The following is a 17954-nucleotide window of genomic DNA, read 5'->3' as shown; positions in this document are numbered from 1 at the left end:
TTACATTCCCTTCAGAAGGGAGCCTCCTATGACAGTGATCCATCTTTTTTTCTTTATGGAAGCAGTTTTGATGCAGGCTGACTTAACCTTGGTGACACATCCAATCTAGATGAACCATTGTCCTTGTTACTGTTCAGTTCCACTTGCAGAGTGTCATACCTATTATGCAAGGGCACCTGGGAAGGTGGGGCAGTCACAGAGGAGATGTGCCTGCTGTGCCAGGCAGGAACTTGTAGCCATTACCCCCTATTCCTTAAGTCACTGTGTTCAGCCAGGCACAGAGAGGATGTGGAATCCTCCATATCATGTGTTCTGTCTGCCTGTTTGGCCTGTCTCAGGGAAGGCAGGGTGCGTATTCTCTCTCGCGCTCCCTGATACTACTCAACCTGCTCACCTCCTCCCAGAGCACTGTCACTAAGCAGAGGAGTCCCTCCACCTGGGTGCACCTCCCACATCTTTTGTGTCCAGGAAGTAGCATACATAAAGATATCCACCCATCCACCTGTATATTGTTTTTCTTGGTATTTTCAGTTTCAGAAATCAATGAATTTTAATATATTATATATTTTTAAAATGCCTTTTTTTTTTTTTTTTTGCTTTTCTTTCTTTCCAGCATCAAATATATATTCCTTCCTCCAGTCATCATACTTGTTGTGGTACCTGTCAAAATGTGTCCTGCTCTTTTCATACTGAGAATGGAACACTAATTGTGTATGAGGTAAGTGCCCCTGGACAGGGATACAAAATAACTATAATGATATGATAAACAGGTCTCTGACAGTCACTTCTTAGTTAACTCATGCTGTGAGTCTTCTTTCATACCTCCTTTCTGCTGGTTACGCACTTAGGGACTATTTATGGTATATGATAGGAAAAAAATGTGTTTATTTAAAGACCTGCCTTTTCACACTAGGTGGATGTCATGTCCCACTCAGGCGAGGGAGACAAGTGACTCAGATTTGCAAATCCCCAACGGAGTGGACAACACGTCTCCAAGTCCAAACATTTATTAACTACCCACAATGTACTAACTGAACACACGATAATTGGCTAAGTATATAGCAAGTTGTGGCAAGCAATACAATATGCCTTGCATTTCTTAATGGAAAAGGGAAAAGAGGGAGATAGAGGGAATAGGTCTGGGTTTCTGCGTTGATCCTGCCAGCGAGGGTTCCAGGAGGCATCCATCTTTTTCGCTTGCATCCGTCTTCTTTGTTTCACTGCACTCTCCAGTCCCCCCCTTTCTTTTCCCCCTCCTTGATTTATGCACACTTTCCTTGGGTCTGTCCCCTAGGTTGACCCACATACCTACGTATCCCATGTACAGGGAGGGGTAAGGTGTTTCATGGGATGATGTAATTATCATGATCATGTTAGCCTTCGTTAGCATATTGAGGGGTGTTAACTTTAATATGTATTTCGTGGATAATGAAGCAAAGGTCATTCACCAGACAGATGGCCCTTGAAATTTGGCCAGGTGCCCCAGAGCAGAACCGTCCTGTCTCCACAAGGCTCCCTCCTCCAGCTGCCTCTTGTGTTATTCGGGCAGCCTTATCAGCTTCGACCTCCACACTATCCACCCTGTGACTCATAGTTTGTCCTGCAAGCGTTTGAGGAATTTCTTCGATCAGCCTCAACTTTTGCTTTCTCAGGCTGTTTTTCTTAGCTTCTCACAGGCCTGGTTTCTCGTCTCTCACATCCCACCCCGTGACTCAAACACTCTCATCTCTCACAGTGAATACCTTATTTCTTTTTATTGGTTGTAATATTTTCTACAAAGATATGTAAATGTCATCATTTACTTAAGGCTGGTTGTGCTCTAAGTGCAGGGTAGGGTTCAAATTGTAACTCTAAGTCACATACTGTGATTTAGATGGGTTGGGAGCTTCTGAGTCCACATCAGGGCTCCTATGTTCCCCTCTTCCTAGGGCCACTCTTCTCCACATTCTGGTTTCTACAGAAAGGAAGTGTGCAAACTGAAACTGGGGTTCAGGATTCTGATGGTGTGTTTCATCATCCACATACAAGGAAATTTAGATGTGGCCATGACTTGGTTCATGCTTCCCATTGCTTTCAGAGCAAAAGAAACTATCTGACTTTTTTTCTGGCACAGAGCCCTTCATTTCTGCACTAGGACACCCATGCTGAGCAACATGCTGGAGAGTAGAGCCATGGCTCCAGGGAGGAGTAGCCATTGGTGGTTAGAGGATGGTCTTCCACTTTGCCACCTATGGGTGGTCTGCAACTTTCCACTCCAGTAGGTGCTACAGCATGAGGGCACCACTTTTACAGACATTTGAGGTGGGAGATAAAGCTGAAATGTTTTGTCTTTTCTGACAATGGCTTTGTTTTATAAATCCAGGAAGGAAGCACCTGGAGCTCCAACTGCACCAACTACCAGTGTGCAAAGACTGCTGCGGGGGCTATCATACTGGGATCAAGTGTTGTCTGCCCCCCTTTTAATGACACTGAGTGTACAAAGGTTTGTACTTTGGGTGAGGTAAGTGACAATAACTGATCTGGAGTTTGGCTTACACTTGACAGCACATGCATGCCTCATTCACTTTTTTTAAATTAAAAAAGTGGTAAGTAAAAACATGTAACCAAGCAATTTACTGTTTGCTTTTTGGCTGACAAAGTATCTGTGAGGAGCATGAAAATTCGTTTTCGGTCTTAATGATGACTGCTTTTAAAATATTGTGGAATTGGATTCATACTTGACATACCACTATATAAAGTGCTAATCACTATGTCTCTAGTTTGGAGTAACACTTTGCCAAGTTTATAGTACACATACACTAAATAAATTGGATCAAGCAATTCAGAAATGCTGCATATAAAAGTGGGCTATATTAAAAATTCCTTACGTTGTGTAAAGATTAGAAAGATGACAGAGTATATATAAACTTTATCTCTTAAACTAAACTTTGTAAAACATAAGAAAAAATATCTATCATACATGAAAGGGTATCTACCTACATAATATATCTAACAATGTAAATGTGGCATATCCATATGAACTGAAGAATGTGGATGCTTCATGTACATTACATATTTGTTCACAATTTAATTTCTAATTTAATACTTCTCTAACTTTATAATATTTCTTATAATTCTTGCACTTGCAGTACACCATATTTAATATAAGCTACAAATAATAATAAAATAAATATACATGTAGAGAGGGTAACATTGCTGCCTTGACTACAGATTATAAATTTAGCACAAGTCCTACTTATCCATTGCATTTTTTTAAAAAAGTCCTTATTTCTTCCAATCCTGAAGAAGGCATTCTATCTAAAATTAATGCCTATTCTACTTTGACTTTATGCTTGAGTTTCTTCCTTGGAATCCTTTTGTCACCATCTATTATGATCTTTCCTTAGTAATAATGGTTAAGATTTTAAAGAATGGCACCCGAAAATTAACCTCCTGTATCAGTCTGACCTGTTTGTCAGAGATGCTGAGTGTAGACTTGAACCAGTAGCTGAGAAAGCTCTTCTGACAGGCCCCTAAGGATAATTTATGAATATGGATTTAAGAGGGTGAATTTAAGGGCTCATTTAAGAAGTTCTTGATCAACTTGTTCAGTAATTTCAGTAATGAGATAAAAAATGCATGCTAGCATGAAAATATGGAAGCTTAAAAATGTATTTTGTCTGTTGTTATTGTAGGAGTGCTATTTGTCTTCAATTCTCTGCTTGATAGGCAGTTCTAGGATATGCACTAAAATTGCGGGTGCATGTTTCTTCTTTGCACCCATTCTGACAGATTCTGAGAGCCTTTCTCTCTGTCTCCCTCTCATGCTCTCTTTTAATTTCAAAAGGACATTTTTATCACTTTCATACGTTTTTACTTTCTAGCTAGTAAACAACTTTAGTGTAAATCAATATCAAAGACTGTAATTGAGAAAAAGAATTCAACACACCAATGGTTCTGAAATTCTGCAGTTAATGTTCTCTTTCAAAAGTTAATATATATATATTTAATGTTGTAAAGAGCTAATTATTAGATACTAATTTTCTCCTTGGCATATGATCAGTGTAAATCCTTTTACATCATCAGCAAAGTTGCAATCATGAATTTTTTAAACTATCCTAATAAATCTCAGTGGTGGGGAAATAGATGGTAGTGGACGATATAAAAAGATGCTTATAGAAACTAAGTGGCTTATTCAAAGGAGACTAGATCAGATGAGATAAGCAGTGATGAGTTCATTTCCAGTGTCAAAGGCTGTAAAGAATTTGTGAACCAAACCTTCAGCTGATGCATATCATAGAATCATAGAATGGTTTGGGTTAGAAGGGACCTTACAGATCATCTATTTCCAACCCCCCTGCCATGGGCAGGGACACCTTCCACTAGACCAGGTTGCTCAAAGCCCTGTCCAATCTGGCCTTGGACACTTCCAGGGAGGGGGCATCCACAACTTCTCTAGGCAACCTGTTCCAGTGCCTCACCATCCTCATAGTAAACAATTTATTCCTTACATCTAATCTAAATCTACCCTCTTTCAGTTTAAAGCCATTACCCCTCATCCTATCACTACATGCCCTTGTAAAAAGTTCCTCTCCAGCTTTCCTGTAGGCTCCTTTTAGATACTGGAAGTCAGCTATAAGGTCTCCCTGGAGCCTTCTCTTCTCCAGGCTGAACAACCCCAACTCTCTCAGCCTCTCTTCACAGGGGAGGTGCTCCAGATCCCTCATCATCTTCATGGCCCTCCTGTGGACCCGCTCAAACAGGTCTATGTCCTTCTTATGTCCTAACAGCCCCAGAGCTGAACACAGTACTCCAGGTGGGATCTCATGAGAGAAGAGTAGAGGGGGAGAATCACCTCCCTCAACCTGCTGCTCACACTTCTTTTGATGCAGCCCAGGATACAGTTGGCCTTCTGGGCTCCAAATGCACATTGTTGGGACATGTTGAGCTTCTTGTCACCCAATATCCCCAAGTACTTCTCCACAGGGCTGCTCTCAATCCACTCAACACCCAGCCTGTATTTGTGTTTGGAATTGCCTCGACCCATGTGCAGGACCTTGCACTTGGCCTTGTTGAACTTCATGAGGTTTGCATGGGCCCACCTCTCAAGCCTGTCCAGGCCCCTCTGGATGGCATCCCTGCCCTCCAGCGTGTCGACCGCACCACACAGCTTGGTGTTGTCGGCAAACTTGCTGAGGGTGCAGTCAATCCCACTGTCCATGTCGCGAACAAAGATGTTAAACAACGTTGGTCCCAATACAGACCCCTGAGGAACACCACTTGTCACTGCTCTCCACTCGGACATCGAGCTGTTGACCTCAACTCTTTGAGCACAACCATCCAGCCAATTCCTTATCCACCGAGTGGTCCATCTGTCAAATCCATGTCTCTCCACTTTAGAGACAAGGATGTCATGCGGGACAGTGTCAAATGCTTTGCACTATCTGTGTAATTCTCTTAGTTTCAGAGACACTATTTTTTATTAGTTGGACATCTTTAAAACATGGAATGTCTTAGATACAATTCACCTTTGTATTGAGCACAGTCTTTTTTGATATATTGTCCTTTTATTTTCCTAGAATGGAGGAATTGTGCAGACGTATAATGATGGCTGCTGCAAGACCTGTAAGTGACGAAGGCTGCAACATGTGCTAGTTTGGCTTTGGTTTTGGAGGGCTTGTTTTTTAACCTCAGTTGCTGGGACATAAAGAAGCAAAAAGCATGCAGTCCCCTCACAACTCACATAAAATTGTTATAGTTACCTAACTACTCCTATTAAAAGGTCTTGCTTCATTTGGCTGCTGACTTGGTGATTTTTAACATTATTGTTCTGGAGTATAACCAAATCTCTCCAAATATAACCTGTGGAAAATGAAAATTTATCTTGATTAAAATAATGAAAATATTCTCTGTATTGTTAAGCTGACTCTAAAATATTGTCTGTATGATTTTCACTATAAAAGATAAGGATTTCCCCCTCTAAAATTGATTCCTAATTTGATGACGTTTTGAAGTATGACTCCAAACTTACCAATGTATTCTGTATCATTAGTATGTATTTTCTAGGGCCAAAATACTGGAATTATTATTTTTTTTAAAATTCCAAATGAGGAAAAGTTATAGTAATAGTGATGGTAGCAACCCGTATATAAAATTGACTTTTTAATATCTGGGAATACATTCACATTTTCTGAGTGTGTAACTTTAAAATATGATGAATTGTGATGCAAGCTTACATAAAGGTTTCGTAATTTATGCAACTTTAAAAGTCAGTTGAGAACAAACTGATTTTTTCTGCAGTTTTGACTAGCAAAGGTTTTATTATCAAGGTATATAATTATGTATACATAAAAATAAAACACTGTTGCGTAAAAACAATTGTGTAGAGCAAGAACTTGTTGAATGCCACAGAAAATCCTCCCTCTCTTTTCTGGCCTTTTTTGTGTTCAGCATTAGAATTAAAATATAAAAGCAAATGAGTATTTGGAGTTTTTTTAGACAAACCTTTACTTAATAATATAAAATAGGAAGTCACAGACTTATAACCATATATTGTGCACACTTCCTAATAGAATTCTGAAGTGCAATGCATTGTAAATAATTTGGCAATATAAGGGGAAATAGTCATATTTATCAAATACAGAAAAATACTTAAGTTTTCAAGTTATGCAAAGCTTTGAAAGTGAACTGCAAGTATTATTGTTCTATTGTATCCAAAACATAGAAAATAAAAGCTATTTTAATACAACAGAATACTTTTTTTTGGAATGAGAATCGGCATAGAAAAGTAACACACCAGAATTGTGCTAAAATCTTACTAATCAATATTCTTCCTCTAATGAGATAAACTATGTTGAAAAATATTTAACTAACCTCCCCCAATTAGGTTGGCTTTATTTAGAAAATTAGTCTAAATAACCAATGGCTACTGTTTTTCTGTTGGTCAGGAAGATTTATAATTTTGGCCGTATTCTGTGGCCTCAGGAAAGGCATCGTTATACTTCAGAAATACTTGCTGAGGTGGCTGCTAAGAAACCAGATATAATTCATACAATTACATGTTATTTCATTTTTATTTTTGTTTGTTTGTTTTGGGTTTTTTTTTAATTTTTAACTAAAAGCATGTGCCCTGTGGTGATGCAGTTAAAAAGAATACTTATAAATAGAGCTTGCAACACTTTGGGGGTTTAATGGGAACAAATGATCTTTCTGAAAGAGCTTGATTCAATGCATGCAAAGTGAGTGCATATATTTAATTCTTACCTTGCCATAGAGAGACTCATTGCAAAAGTTTGGTTTACAAGGAAGCATCATTCCAGTTTTGTGTTAACCAGGAGAGTAATAAAGTTTAGGCCATCTTTAGTGAGACTTCAAGCAGCTGCAGAGTTTCTAAATTTGGAAGACTAACAGGAAAGTTCATCATCTTTTGCTAAAGGAAAAATTGCAGTTGGCAGTGTAAGAATTAATGAAATGTTATTTATATAAAAATGTTTTTATTTCATGAGAAACTTATATTCCTAATGATTCTGCCAGGTTCTGGATTGGGTCTGTTACCCTTTGCCATTAGTCCAGTAGTGCCTACTCATAGTATTAATTGTGAACCAGGTATTACTTTTAATAATGTATTTTCTTTTTTTAATAATAGTGTAAGCACTGCTTGATATACGCATATAGCTGTCATCACCGTTAAATGTTACCATATAGTTAATGGTACCAGGCCTGATGCTGATCCCCTGTTGGCCTCCCAAATCAGTGGTTTTGTAAAGCCTTGTTAGGGTTCACTGCTCAGCACCTGTCAGAATTAGGTTCATCCGTTTATGATATGCACTGCTGATGGTTCTTCCTCCTGTTCTGAAATTGGTTTTAATACATAAACTTACTGTACAGGGTAATTGTAATAAGAAATGCTACTTTAAAAAATATCATCATCCTGAATACAGGTACCAAAAGATTCTAAATCTGATCCCAGGTCTCTGAATTTAACGACTGAACTGTTTTTGCCTTAAAATAGATAGAGCAAGAGCGTGCATTACTGCCCAGTCTCACCTTTGCAAATATGGATTTATGCTGTCTTTCTTTGTCTCAAACAACATTTTACAAAGTTATGAAAATGTTTGGGGTGGGGGCGGGGAACCATACAATTACAATCACATGTTAATAAATACTCTTTACACCAGAAATTACAGAATGTTACAGAACTGTTGCATTATGATAATAATTCTTTGCTTTTAAGGATAGGTAAGTGACAGAAACTCCTTATTCAATTAAGGAGTGAGTAAAAACAGCACACCTGATACTGAATGCAGATCTTCTTGACAGTTGAAGGTTGGCGAGAGAAAAGTATAGCAGCAGAGTTTTCATTAGACATCAGCACCTTATACGCTGAAATGTCATACATCTCTATGACTTGTAGAAGTACAAAGGTTGCGTTGTCTACACATATTCATGCTGGCAAGTGCTTTCTGAAGTATCACAGGACTTCTTTTTCTTAAGTGTTGCTGAAGAAGGAAAACCAAGATGCTGTAGGCTAACAACTTCGATCATACAGTGATATGCTAGTTCAGTAACATAACCTTGTTTGATCCTGCAATGCACAGATTAAAATCTAACTGAACTCTGCAGGCAGCCGAATTTTTAAATACTCACTGGAGCTGTGGGTTTCTCAGGACTCATTTATCTTATAAAACTGCTCACAAGCTTCTGTGGAACAGAAAAGTTGTTCTTTTTGTGTACACCCAACAGTGTAGGCATGTGCTGAAGGTGGAGAAACTCTGCTGAATAGTGGTTATTATTTTGTATGCTGGATGTTCAGAATTGTTGCCTAACAAAACTAATAGATTATTTTGATGGGTAGTGAAATAGGAGATCTAAAGAACTACTGTTACACAGATAGTAATAACAGTCTGATATAGAGTGCAGCATGAAAGAGTGTATATTTAATTGTTTCAGTATTATGATTTTTATTATGTTAAAAATGGCTTTGCACTGTACAGCTTTATTTTTCAAATAGAAGAAAAAACCTCCTATCAATATCTCCCAGAATGTACTTAAAAATGTAGTATTTCCCTTATCCTAGATCCATATGCTGACAGTGCTACATGCTTCAGTTCTGGTGGTAAAAACGGCACCAATTTAGCAAATATATACACCTCTCTCTTTCAGAACTTCCTTTAAGAACATCTTTTTCAAAAATATATTGAAATTATACAGTTCTGTTTAAATTTTAAACATTCAAAATATCATCAAGGTTGTAATCACATTCACTGCTTTACCTTCTCAAATGTTAAGTTCTGAAAATTTTCTAAAATGCAAAATCAAAATCTTATTTACATGCAATATTCCTATTAAAATATAATTATTTCTAATACTATTGAATATTACTTGAGATAATATTTTTTCTATTTGCTTATATGTCTTGCATATGCACAATTTAAAATCATATTAATAATTATTAAAATTATTTTAATAGTTTCACTTTTTTCAGTAGCAAAAACATAATACAAAAGTGTATTGATTCAGTATGCATTTTCTGTATTTTATCAGGCAAAAAGGAAGAAAGGATTTGCCAGAAAATGACAATCAGGACAACCATAAGAAAAAATGACTGTATAAGTCAAAGCCCGGTAAGCATAAAAGACCTGTATCCGATGCTAGGCTATGGCATATCAGATCAAGTATTAGGAAGTGGGTTACAGCTATCAACAAGGAACAAAAACTACTGCTATCTTCTCAAAAGCAGACCTTTGACCCTAGGAATGTTATCCTACTCATAAATGGAGTAAAATTAGCTGTTCCCGTGGCTGAAAGATTGAGCCCTCCTACCTGGAAAAACATCTGGCTTCAAATGAAAAATACACAGCATAATTGCTTGTAACTAACAAAGCCATTGAACCCTTCACTATTAAATAGCATCCCACTCTAAAAAAGGATTAGAAATGCTTCCACTTACGTTGTGATGGAAACACTGCTGCATTCTTCTTTGAAGACCTTTACTCTCTGGGTGTCTTCTCCCCCATATAACACTTGTCTTCGTATCATAAATTCATGATCCCATTTATTTATTGGTCTCCATAAGATATCTTATTTCTCAGCTTTGGTGTAGCCCCATCTACAAAACTCAGGACTTGTCCGAGCAGCAAATGTGCTTCTCATGTAGCACTTCAGGGAGAAGCAATTGACACAGTATCTTGAGACTTCCAAAACGCCTCTGGTAAGATTCTGATGAAGAACCTAAACAGTCATAGGGCAAGAGGCAAAATATCATCACAGACTGAAAGCTGAGCAGGTTAATTTCCATCCTGATAGAAGGTCATCTGTGACATGCCTGAAGTTTAATAGTAGAAGTAAGTGTGGTGTATTCATTTAGTTTTAGAAGAAGGGTTAGTCATGAGGGAGTATAAATATGTAGATGAAATTATGTTATTTGCTATAGTTAAGAGGAGAGAAGACTGTGGACAGCTTCACAGTTACTTCAGCAATCTAGGTTAAGGGACAGCAATATGACAAAACAAGGACATGGTATTGACTAAAGCAAAGAATATCAAAAAGAAAGATTTAGTCAAACCTCATAGGTTTTTAAGCTAGCTGAAAAGGACCTTGTCCTTGTTCTGTGAAAGCTTCTGTTAAATGCTCTCCTGCAGACAGAAAGGCTAATTAAGTGTTACAACAATTAGGGAATAAGATAGGGAGTGGAAACAAACTGATTCTAGTACCTCTTACAAGCCAATGGTGCAGTTTATTGAGGATGCTCTGTGCAGTTATGGTCCCTCTACATTGTTGAAGAACAAGAGAGGGTTCAGAGAGGAGCAATGAGAATGTTGGCCAGGACATTCCATGAATGGCACAACAAATGAAGGCTTCCTTTTTATGATTTTCTATTGTAGGTTCTTTATCTTTCCTTCTCCCTCTACTCACCTTCTAAAAAGACCTACCCCCATCCCACCTCAATCTGTATTACAACACGCTTTTCCCCCTATCTTCTTGTTCCCTATTTCACTGATGGCTGCCCACCCTTCCCACAGTCCAGATTCCCTTACCCTTCACCTAGAAGTACCTCCAGATTTTTCATGTCCTCAAAATCTCTATTCATATCCTTAGCTCCTCCTCCTTTCCTCTCCAGCTCCCCTACTGCAAAACCCTTGGTACTGTATTTAATTGCAGGATTTTGCCCCATCAAATGGCGGTACCTGCTATGGCTGGTTGTGCAACGACATATGTGTTCTTTGGCCAGATTAATGCTGTCAAACTTTGGATAGGGCTGAGTATGATTACATTTAATTAATTAATAAATGAGATTTTTAGTGCTTAGGACAAGGTGTTTTCTTTCCCCTGTCAAATTTCAGGAGAGTTGTTAAGAGTAGCCTTTTGGCCTAATTTGTTTGGATACGGCCCATTTGTTCACAGGCTCTTTGAAAGGGAGTGGATCAAACCATCTTTTGTATGCCTCACTTGTATAAGAAATCAGATTTAAAACTATCACAAAAAGAACTAGATCTACTATGGCCATTCTTGTTTTCCCAGCATATCAACTCTGCTTAAGTTTTAATTAAAAAGTATCTTTTTTTTTTTGTCAGAGTATCAGCTAAGAAGACTTCACATAATGTTAATAGTGAGCGAAAGCTTTCCTCTGCTGAAGTCTAGAGCACAAATAATTTTATAGCCAGTCTCTGCACTTGCTGGTTTGTTACTGCATCTACTTTTTGGATATATTTGTTACAGTGATAACACAGCTAATACTGGTGTGCCCTTAGTCATAAGCAGTATGAATAACAAAGTGAAAAGCTTTTGCACTGATGTGCTTTTCCTCTCAAACCTTCAAGGAAAAGGATAGACTTTCCTCTGTTTTGCTTAGAAGAATTTAACTTTTCAGCAGTGAATATGAAAAGAACATGAATTTAGCTATGCTGTTTTGAAGTTATTAATTTGTAAACTAGGGATTCAAATTTGGTATCCATAGCACAACATTTTACTCAACGTTAAGACAGAACACACGATTACACAATCAAAAAAAGTTTAATTAAAAAAATTATTTAAAATGTGTCTACACTTAGATTGAATTTTAGAAGATAAAATAGTTTTTAAGACCAGAGTCCTTTTCAAGTGTAAAAGTGGGTTTTAATCACAAAGAAGTTTGACATGTAATATCTTTATAACAAAATTTGAGATGTCTAATTTCAGTTCTTATTTTACTCATAGATAAATGTGGCTTCTTGTGATGGAAAATGCCCATCTGCAACAATTTTCAATGTCAATATTGATAGCCATTTAAGATTCTGTAAATGTTGTCGAGAAAACGGAACACGTAATCTGACTGTGCCACTACGCTGCTCAGGAAATGGCACTGAAATTATGTACGTCATTCAAGAACCTATAGACTGCTCATGCCAATGGAACTGAACATTATTGTGGCTATGATTTAATCTGAAGAATTAAAATTAGTTTCCTTTCACCAGACTCTATTTTTTGACCTTGGATGGCTACAGTACTCCACAGGGAAAAAAAATTTAAAATGTCCTCAATTATGCTTTATAATGTAACTTTTCACAAATTTAGTAAAGATGATGTTGTTCTTTGTTCTTCAAATCTTTTTAAATATTGGCATGTATGCAAAGAAAAATATAAATCCTTTTGAACAAGGTATAATTTAGCCATCATTTATTTCTACTCAGTGGCTTTCTGATGAGCTGTTGAAAGCTGGTTAACGTCTGTGCTTCCAGTGTTTTAAGATTTTGGATTGTGGCTACCTATCAAAGTTCAGAATTTCTCAGTGGTTCTTTTCCTTTTCCTTAGAAACTTCCAGTTGAGACCCATCTCTGGTCCCATGTTTAAATGGGAAATAAGCATATTAGGGTTTTGAGAATGACTGAGTTAATTTATTAAAAAAATAGTGGGTTCAACAAAAACATTTTTTATCTTGCTGAAAAGTCTGTCTTTTCTCCATAAAGCTGTTGTCAATGACTGGACTCTGCTTACACTGTAAGTCACTGAGAAACACCATGACTATGGTCTGTAAATACCTCTAGTAAATCTCCAGAGCATATAGTAGAATCATCATAATGTCTTTAAACCTTAGACATTTATTTAATTTTTATATATATTATAAATATGAAGCATGACTAGGCAAATGCTGAAGAGTTTAACCTTCTATGCCTTTATTAAAAATATCTAAAAGCTCTTTTTGATATGAAGAATTCTATTTTATATCCTTTTCTCACTTTTCACAAACAAGAAGTTTGCTGCCTACTAGCTGTAGAATAAGATTCTATGTACATATATTTATTAAAAAAGAGGATACTGCACATTTTAACTATTCATAATGGGCTTCTTCCTTTGTTTTCAAGTTTGAAGATTTGTGTTCAGTATATTTTAAAGTACATAATTTTTTTTTTTTTTTTTTATTAAATCTTGAGATTTGGACTATTGACTGACTTTAAGATTCATAATTTTTGAGTCCAGGAAAAAAAATCCAGGTAAAATATATGATTTGAAGGGCTTAGGTGAGCTATTCATGTTCAACCAGGCTGTGAATGTCCATGATTCAGCATCTTAAGCTGAATATACTCTCCCCTTTATTAAACATACTACATAATCTTATCTTAAAAACTAAGATACGATTTTAGGCTTGTTTTTAGATTACTTTGCTTTATAAACTCATTGAGTGAAACTGGTTTAAATGTTGGCAGTATTTTCCTTATCATGGAAATTGCTTCAGAATTAAAATTCTTGTCTAAAAGTCTGAAAACTTTTTGACAGGTTTTATTTCAAGTTGTCAGTTAATTACAAAAAGGTTGGATTATCTGGTTTATGCAATGAAAAATAAGAAATATAAAATTAAGAAAACTTAAAATCCAAGGCTATTTTGCTTCTTTGTGTGACAAATCTTTAAATGTTCGCTGTATCCAGTTTTCTTGTAAAGAAAAATAGCATATACAGTGAACTCTGTCTTTACTAATAAGACTGTCACCTACTCATCCACCTCCTCAAAAATAGTGACTTGGTTTAAAAATTAAAGAACAATCCATTGTATTATCAGTAAAATATTCAACCATTATAAAGAAATAGTGATCAGCTAGCAACATAAATGCTGTTTTGAGAAAGCATTTGCATGCTTTTATGATTTGTATGGCAGGTATTTTGTGTTATATACTAGGGCCTAGAATCAAATATTCTCTGATATTGCTGTCAGAATTTGTGTACAGAAACTTTTCGTGCATGCCAGAAATGGAAATTAAATCATAGTCATAGCCATAAAGTTTATGTACTCATACAGCAAATTAAAAGGACAATTTTAAAAAGAAAAATACATCCTGAGGGCCTTTTGATTTATTAATGTAGACATAAGCATCCTATATCTGCATCAAGAGAGTTTGGCCCAAAACTTCTTCATGAATTTATCATTTGATAAATTACTTAAGGAAGCTCCTACAACATAGCATTTTTCCATATAATGACCGAACACTTCATGTGTTTTGATTAAACAACTGTGCTTTTTCTAGGATTTGGAAAGGTATTTGTAATTAAACAGAAATTAATAAACATTATTTTGCAGAATGAGAATAAATCAGTGTTGATGCAATTAATTTACCTGTGCCACTAAAGATGAATGATAATGGAAAATCTTAGACAAATCTGGAAATTATAAAAGAAGTTATGCTTAAAATTAACTCCATGATAACCTGTAATAGGAAAAATGGTATTAAAAGATCTTTTTCCCGCTTATGCATTTTTTTTTTTTTAAGTGTAACAATCAGTAGGAACTGTGTCAGGATCCTCCCCTAAGTCTACAGCAAAATCTTACATCTTCATTGTCTTTCATTTTACAATTAAACTTCAAATTCAGGCTGCTTTGGTGTGGTCAGAAAGTGCACATCTATGAAAACTTGTGAACCATTTTCTGGACAGCCATCCTACCCCCATTACTTCCATGAAGGTGATATTGGCATAATATGGTATGTTTTATATAATGTGAACAAGCCCTTGCAGGCTTTGCAATGGATAGAAGGTTTGAATGATCCTGCAGTGTGGCAGGACTGTTCAGCTCCAAATATTTCCTCCGTCTGTAACTTAAATATAAACGTAGATGCAGTTCGTGGTTCTGTCTTGGTTTCCTCATCTTTCTTCAACTCTGCATTCCTGCCTCAACCCCCAGCCTCAAACTGTGTGTAACCCTGTTTGCACAGGCGTCTTGTGAGCTGCTTTGGAAAGCTGATCCAACTCAAACCTAATTTAGTCAAATACCAAAATGATTTAGTTAGTTTATTATTTACTAAAAGAGCTTTAATATCCACAGAGTTCCCTCCCTTCTACCCCCTGGGAAACTAAGACTCGAATAATTTCTACTCCCCTAAGAGAAAGGCTGGGAATGCCTGCCTCTCTCAAACTCCCACACTGCCACCGGAAAATGCGAGGAGCTGGGGAGAAGCTATGCGCAGGACCGACTGCAGGCCTTGCGCTGCAGCCCTGCCGTGCCCTGTCATTTCCCCCTTTTGTAGCTGGTTGCACCTGCCCTTCACTCCTACATTTCCAATGCTCTGCTCTCCGATTTGTGCTTGCAAAAGGAATTCCACAGTATAAAGGCTTATACTGTGCAGTATATATGAAGATTTTTTTTTTTAGTGTTTAATGTAAATCTATCTGTATACTTAGAATGAGATTGTAGCTGAATACAAATACATATAAATATGTAACACTATAAAATAGTAAGGCTTTGGCCATATTATTTATAGTATCTGACTTTTATAATTCCACTGCATTATTTGTTAATTTGTTAATTTAGTCATTTGTTAAGACCAATTCTTGCCCTAATACACAACTAGAATTTAAGGCACAGCTTTTAATACTGGGTTTAAGCCACTTACTGTGTGTTTTCATTAATAAAATCCAAGACTTACAGTATAGCTATACAGGCAGCTAATATTCCCATTTTTAGCTAGCCAAATCTGTATAGTAAAAATCAAAAGTAAAACTTAATACATTTGCATGATTTATTACTTTTCCACATTGCAGGCAGAGATCTTCCCTAATGCATGCACCTGTGTATCGGTGAAAAAGCTATTTGCACTGAGGTCTTTGTCACTAGTTTCTTTTGAGAGCAGGATCAGGCCTGAAATATGCTGTTTGAACACAGTTACAAGCCATGTAATATACTGAAAGGTGGAGGCATTTACAAGAACACACTCCAGGGTGACAAATGGACACTGTGCTCTTCACAGTGCTTAAACCATCACAAATTGCTGCTTCAGATGTGGCTCCTTTCCTCTTTCTTCCACACTCCATTTTTCCAGACATAAATTCAATTTTTTTCTCTTGAACTTCTGCACTGCTGATAAACTCTGTTTACAGATCCTAGATAATTTTTTTTTTAAATTATGCATTGGTTCTGTACAGTTCTTTCCAACTCTTTTTCTTCCATCTCTCCTTTCATAAGAATTTAAAGGACAAATCTGATTTCCAAATATTAGAGGTTCACCTTTGTGTAAAAACTTACCGTCAAATAAACGTGTAGATACCAATCAGGAATACTGTGGCAGTGGGAAACATTGACTTGAACTAATTTTTTCAAGTTCTGTCCCATGAAATCCTTTTCCAGAGGTTACCTTGAGGTTATGCTGCTGGTACAATCATATACGGGTGTATGTCCTATGGAAAAATCCCACAGGTGTGTGTTCTAGTACAGAGGACAAAACATAAATGAGCTGTCACACATAGCCATCGCAATATAGCAATCATGGAGTGGGAGCATGAAGGCCAGAACATCAGTAGAAATTTTTTATAGCTACATTGGGATATTGGTACTATATTTCCTAAATTAGGTTGGTTTTCACACTCCCAACCATTCTGGGGAATATATTTTCAAAAAGCATTCACAACATAAAAGTAAAAAGATCTTTTGAGGGCTAGACTTCAGCACTTAATGCAAAAGAAAAAGGGCTTTTATTGGGAAAGGTATGGTTGAGAGGGTCTGTATGTAACACTGTGTACTAAATTTTCTCTAACCTTTCTTTAAATGCCAAGTGGAATGTGCAGGCTGCCTATAGAACAAGGAAACTTGAAAAATTATCTATCTGTTATCACGAACAAGTCACTGCAGTTTAGGGTGGAAGGGCATATCCAGAGCTGAAGAACAATGAACTCTAGCAACTACAAAAATGATTCATTGACTAGTTCTTGGCAGACACATACTGACCATTTTAGAACTGCCTTTTTTGCCTGTTTTGAAAAATAATTCTACATATAGACCAATTAGGTAGTCATATGCCTATCAAAATCAGTGGTAAAAGATTCCCTAAGATCAGAGATTCGAGAATCTCACTCAAATGAGGTAAGTCTGAAAAAAAACACCTTATACGTGTACTTTCTACTTTTACAAGTAGTTTTTGTATGAAGAATGAGGGAATTTGAAGAGCTGCTTCTGTACTGATGTTGCATTCTGGAGAAAACCAATAGTTAACGATGTTAATCACTAGAAATGCTGAATAAAAGGAAAGTGGTTATGTTTTGGGGAGTGTTCTTTTGATTAAGGTGGAATGTGCCACGCACACTTAATTTAATGAGGTTAAAAAAGAGGGCTCCTGCTGTTGTCTTGAAAATTGTCCCACTAATGAAGCCTCCCTTTATGCTCGGTGATTACAAAGTGCTCTGGAAAAAAAATAAGCGTCTGCTTTGTAAAACAGCTGAATAGGCAGCAGCTAACTGGTGGCATTTATAGCTAAAATAGCATTCATGTGATACCCATGTGCGTTCTCCATGTGTTTCTCAGAGAGAGAGACCGACTCAGTGGTTTGAGATCAGAGGTTTCATTGCAGCAGCTTTTGATTTACTATGTCTGTCTTTGAACCTGGGTTACATAAAAGCTCCGAAATGGTATCTTCTAGTGAGATTAAGCCTGCCTTGTTTACTAGAAGTTCTAAATAAAACTCTAATTAAAAATTGTATTCTTTATTTCATTATTCAAAGTTCATCTGGATACAGGTTTT

General features: G+C 36.7%; 1 protein-coding gene across 1 annotated transcript in view; it reads left to right on the top strand.

The window, feature by feature from the left end:
* The window catches only part of OTOGL (otogelin like), a 102002-nt gene extending 88851 nt beyond the window's left edge, over positions 1 to 13151 (top strand). Inside the window, exons 53-57 of the mRNA XM_074825887.1 lie at positions 614 to 718; positions 2363 to 2482; positions 5559 to 5604; positions 9523 to 9602; positions 12175 to 13151. Of these exons, the coding sequence (XP_074681988.1) occupies positions 614 to 718; positions 2363 to 2482; positions 5559 to 5604; positions 9523 to 9602; positions 12175 to 12375 (552 nt within the window). The 3' untranslated portion in view covers positions 12376 to 13151. The remainder of the gene's footprint in view (positions 1 to 613; positions 719 to 2362; positions 2483 to 5558; positions 5605 to 9522; positions 9603 to 12174) is intronic.
* Positions 13152 to 17954: the final 4803 nt, after the last annotated feature.

Source organism: Strix aluco, chromosome 5 (assembly GCF_031877795.1).
Source record: "Strix aluco isolate bStrAlu1 chromosome 5, bStrAlu1.hap1, whole genome shotgun sequence".
NCBI classification, from domain to species: domain Eukaryota; kingdom Metazoa; phylum Chordata; class Aves; order Strigiformes; family Strigidae; genus Strix; species Strix aluco.
This window is presented reverse-complemented; position numbering and strand designations above follow the sequence as displayed.